The sequence below is a fragment of the Dendrobates tinctorius genome, unplaced genomic scaffold, assembly GCF_039654945.1.
Source record: "Dendrobates tinctorius isolate UK_male_01 unplaced genomic scaffold, ASM3965494v1 ptg000273l, whole genome shotgun sequence".
In the NCBI taxonomy this organism is placed as follows: Eukaryota; Metazoa; Chordata; class Amphibia; order Anura; family Dendrobatidae; genus Dendrobates; species Dendrobates tinctorius.
The window spans coordinates 3,905,122-3,909,363 of NW_027361940.1; the positions used below are offsets into that span (position 1 = coordinate 3,905,122).

At 42.9% G+C, this 4,242-nt stretch overlaps 1 protein-coding gene across 1 annotated transcript; it reads left to right on the forward strand.

Annotated features, from left to right (window-relative positions):
• The first annotated feature begins 2,585 nt into the window (after positions 1-2,585).
• LOC141072486 (olfactory receptor 52P1-like) lies at positions 2,586-3,524 on the forward strand. The gene has a single exon (XM_073559760.1). The coding sequence runs from the start codon at positions 2,586-2,588 to the stop codon at positions 3,522-3,524; it is 939 nt and encodes a 312-aa protein (XP_073415861.1).
• The last annotated feature ends 718 nt before the right edge of the window (positions 3,525-4,242 follow it).

The window sequence follows — 4,242 nt, forward strand, 5'->3', positions numbered from 1 at the left end:
AAAATAGCATGGTCGCTACCTCCTAGGGTCCCAGCCACTTTTACCTCCTCAACCATTTCCTCCCTGTTTATAAGGATTAGATCCAAGGTAGCAGTTCCCCTTGTTTTCTCCTTTACCTTTTGGAATATAAAGTTGTCAGCAAGAGAGGATAAGAATTTCCTTGACCTGTTAGTTTTGCCTGAGAGAGATTCCCAACAAATGTCTGGATAGTTGAAATCTCCCATGACAACTATGTCATATTTTTTGGAGAACTTGGCCATTTGATGCATAAAGAGTTCATCCATATCTTCAGCTTGCACAGGCGGCCTGTAGTAAATGCCTACAATGGTGTCCTTTCCATTGTTCTGTCCTTGTATTCTTACCCAAACAGTTTCCACAGAACTCCCAGTCTCTGAAGCTTCAATCTCTGTGCAGATATACGCGTTTCTAACATACAATGCGACACCCCCTCCTTGTTTATCAAGTCTGTTTCTTGCAAATAAGTTGTATCCTTCTAGTCTTGTATTCCAATCATGTGTATCGTCCCACCAAGTCTCAGTGATTCCAATGACATCATATTTCTTTTCCTGTGTTAGTAGTTCCAATTCTCCTTGTTTGTTGCCCATGCTTTGTGCATTAGTATAGAAACATTTTAGTTTGTGATTGGTTTCTCTTTCTCCAATATTTTTATTAATTAGATTCTTTCGTCTTTGTTCTTCCTTTCCACTTCTAATAGCAGAGTTCTCAATAGCATTTGTCAGGTGTATGGCTTTTTCTGGTCTTTTGCTTCCCTTGCCATGTTGTTCTAGTTTAAAGCTCTCCTTACAAGTGTAGCAAGGCGACTTCCAAATACATGCTTTCCAGTCTTCGTAAGGTGCACCCCATCTCCAGCAAGTAGTCCATCGTATAAGTAATTCACTCCGTGATCCAGAAATCCAAATCGTTGCTGACGGCACCAGCGACGTAGCCAGTTGTTCACCTGCAGAATCTTATTCCACCTCCTTGTTCCATGGCCATCCACTGGGAGGATGGAAGAGAAGACCACCTGCGCTCCCAGTTCTTTCACTTTCTTGCCTAAGTCTTCAAAGTCTCTGCAGATGGTTTCCAGGTCGTTTCTTGCGGTGTCATTTGTCCCCACATGTAGTAGCAGGAATGGGTAGTCATCTGTAGGTCTGAAGAGTCCTGATATCCTGTCAGACACATCTTTAATTTTTGCACCTGGAAGACAGCACATTTCTCTTGAGGTTATATCCGGTCTGCAGATAGCGGCCTCTGTTCCTCTCAGCAGGGAATCCCCCATGACCACCACTCTCCGTTTCTTCTTCACAACATTTTTCTTTCTCCATCCAGGAGGACTCTGAAGGCGTACAAGGTTGCTGTTTGTGGGCAAAGTCTTATCCTGATGTATTTCTTCATCGTTTTCCTGCGTGAGAGCCTGGTACTGGTTCCTGAGGAGTATGGGTGCTGACTGCCTCCCGATCCTCCTGCTTCTCTGGGTCACATGTCTCCATTCCTCTGTTTCTTCAGGTGCACTTCGAATTTCTTCTCTTTCTGTAACATGAAGAGATAATTCTGCTCTGTCTAAGAACTCTTCACCTTCCTTAATGATCTTCAACGTAGCTAACCTCTCTTCGAGATTTTGCAACTTTTCCTCCAACAGGGACACAAGCTTGCATTTGTGGCATGTGAAGTTTGGCTTTTCCACTGGTAAGTCTGTGAACATGTAGCAAGAAATGCAGCTCACCAGATGGCTCCTGGCCTCTTCCATCTTGAGATTTCTTAAAAACGATGAAAGATGAGCCCTGGTTTTCCGGGCTGGTTTTCCCCTGGTTTCCGATTTCCTCTTTTCAGCTGCAACGGCCAAAACCCAGTGATCGTTGAGCCCGCGGAGACTCTTCACTTATCCCAGAAGGCACTGGTAATTTGCAAATGATCTCCTCAAGACTCTTCCTTCATCTCTGTCCTATCTGATTATTGTTTTCTCACCTGTGTCATTAGGGTGAGATAGGGGAGTGAGGGAAAGTCTTCATTGAGTGGGGGCGCCAAAAAATCTTTTATTTTAGGGTGCCAACCTCCACAGCAAGGAAGGCTGACAGCTAGGCCTAGTGTAGGGTAGTCCTAGGTATTTTTCTGGTCGAAGGTTTCATATTTCTTTGGGGCCTTAGCCCGTGTTTCCGTGGGAAGGCGTTTTGTTAAAAAACATGAATAATATTAAAAATTGTTTTTAAGGTAATATATGTTCACTACTTTTGATGTAATTCCTGATAATATTGGTCTTGTTCTTTTTTTTAATGTACAAACACCTTTATTGTCTGCAATTGAGCAGCAGTTCAAAGCAGCTAGTAAAAGGGGCTGAACTAGGCAGCGAAAAAAGCACAGTCAGCACAGCGTATAGGAGAGATTAAGCAAAAATAAGGCAGCCAAGTAGATGAAAAACAATCAGAACTTTTCAAATGTTTCTTATTAATAAAAAGAAAACTTTAGTTACTTTCCAAGTATTTTGTGAATATAGTTTGTTATATACAATGGAGTTAAATACATTATTTGCCACCTCATGAATACTTCTCTATTCTTTTGACTTTGGCTGCAGGAGTAACCTGAAATAAATGGATCTAAGACCAGAGAACCAAACCTCATCCTTCCTCTACACAGAATTTGTCCTCCGAGGATTCCCCGGAGTTTCGTTGTTTCGGGAGCTTCTTGCCATCCCGTTTTGCAGTGTCTACGTGCTGATCTTGTCTGGGAATCTGACCATTATGTATAGGATCTGGGTGGAGAAGAGCTTGCAGTCCCCCATGTACCACCTCCTCTGTCTCCTCTTTGCTGTGAACATCTCCTGTACCACCGCTATTGTCCCCAGCACTATGATGGCACTGGTATCTGGAGTGGATCGCATCTCTCTAGGTGGCTGCCTCTTCCAGATGTTCTTCATGTACACCATGGTCATGTTTGAGTCCAATGTGCTGCTGTTGATGGCACTGGACCGCTACATGGCAATCTGTAAGCCTCTGCGTTATCATGACATCATGACCGGCCGCCTGGTACTCCATCTTTCCATTTTGAGTTTCGTTGAATGTAGCCTCATGGTTTCTCCTATAATCATTGTAGCCTCTTGGGTGGAGTTCTGCTTCTCCAACATCATTTTGGACTTTGTATGTGAAAATATGGTTCTTCTGAACCTGAGCTGTGGGAACATCAACAACGTCCAAATTGTGGGTCTGATGGTGAGGATCCTGGTGACCGCCATGGACATCACTCTGCTCCTCATTTCTTACTCCAGGATCCTCTACTCAGCCATGAAGATAGTGACGGGGAAGGCTCGCCACAAGACGCTTCACACTTGTGGGACTCACCTGTGCGTTGTAGTATTGAACTATTCCTGTGGTCTATTGTCATCCATTGCATACAGGATGCCAATCTCCATAGACCTCCAAAACCTCACCAGCGCCATATACTACCTCTTCCCGGCAACCGTCCATCCACTTATATACGGATACAGGGTGAAGGAGATCCGGGTGTGCCTAATAAAGTCCTGGCAGACGTGACCTGTAATAGTCACAGATCTACAAGGTCCTCGCTATCCATATGTCTGAAGGTGACGGCAGGGATGAGATGTGTGCAATGGACGAGGGGAAATCACATCTGTAATAAAATTAAATTTTTTTGCTTGCACTACTGGGTGACATTTTATAAAAGTGACATACAAAGAAATATACAGATATACAGAGGTAGAAACAGCGATATATACAGATATGCAGAGGAATATACAGATATACAGCGGTATATAAAAATATACAGAGGTTATATACAGAGGTACAGAATTTACATATATTCATACAGTGGGTACAGAAAGTATTCAGACCCCTTTAATTTTTTCATTCTTCGTTTCATTGCAGCCATTTGGTAAATTCAGAAAAGTTCATTTTTTCTCATTAATGTACACCCTGCACCACATCTTGTAAGAAAAAAAAAACGTGGCCATTTTTGCAAATTTAATAAAAAAGAAAAACTGAAATATAATATGGTCGTAAGTATTCAGACCCTTTGCTCAGACACTCATATTTAAGTCACATGCTGTCCATTTCCTTGTGATCCTCCTTGAGACGGTTCTACTCCTTCATTGGAGTCCAGGTGTGTGTAATAAAACTGATAGGACCTGATCTGTAAAGGCGCACACCTGTCTATATAAGACCTCACAGCTCACAGTGCATGTCACACCAAATGAGAATCACGAGGTCAAAGGAACTGGCCAAGGAGCTCAGA

Bases quoted from the DNA above. Each gene is read 5' to 3' on its own strand.
- LOC141072486 (XM_073559760.1), top strand. From the start codon at position 2,586: ATGGATCTAAGACCAGAGAACCAAACCTCATCCTTCCTCTACACAGAA.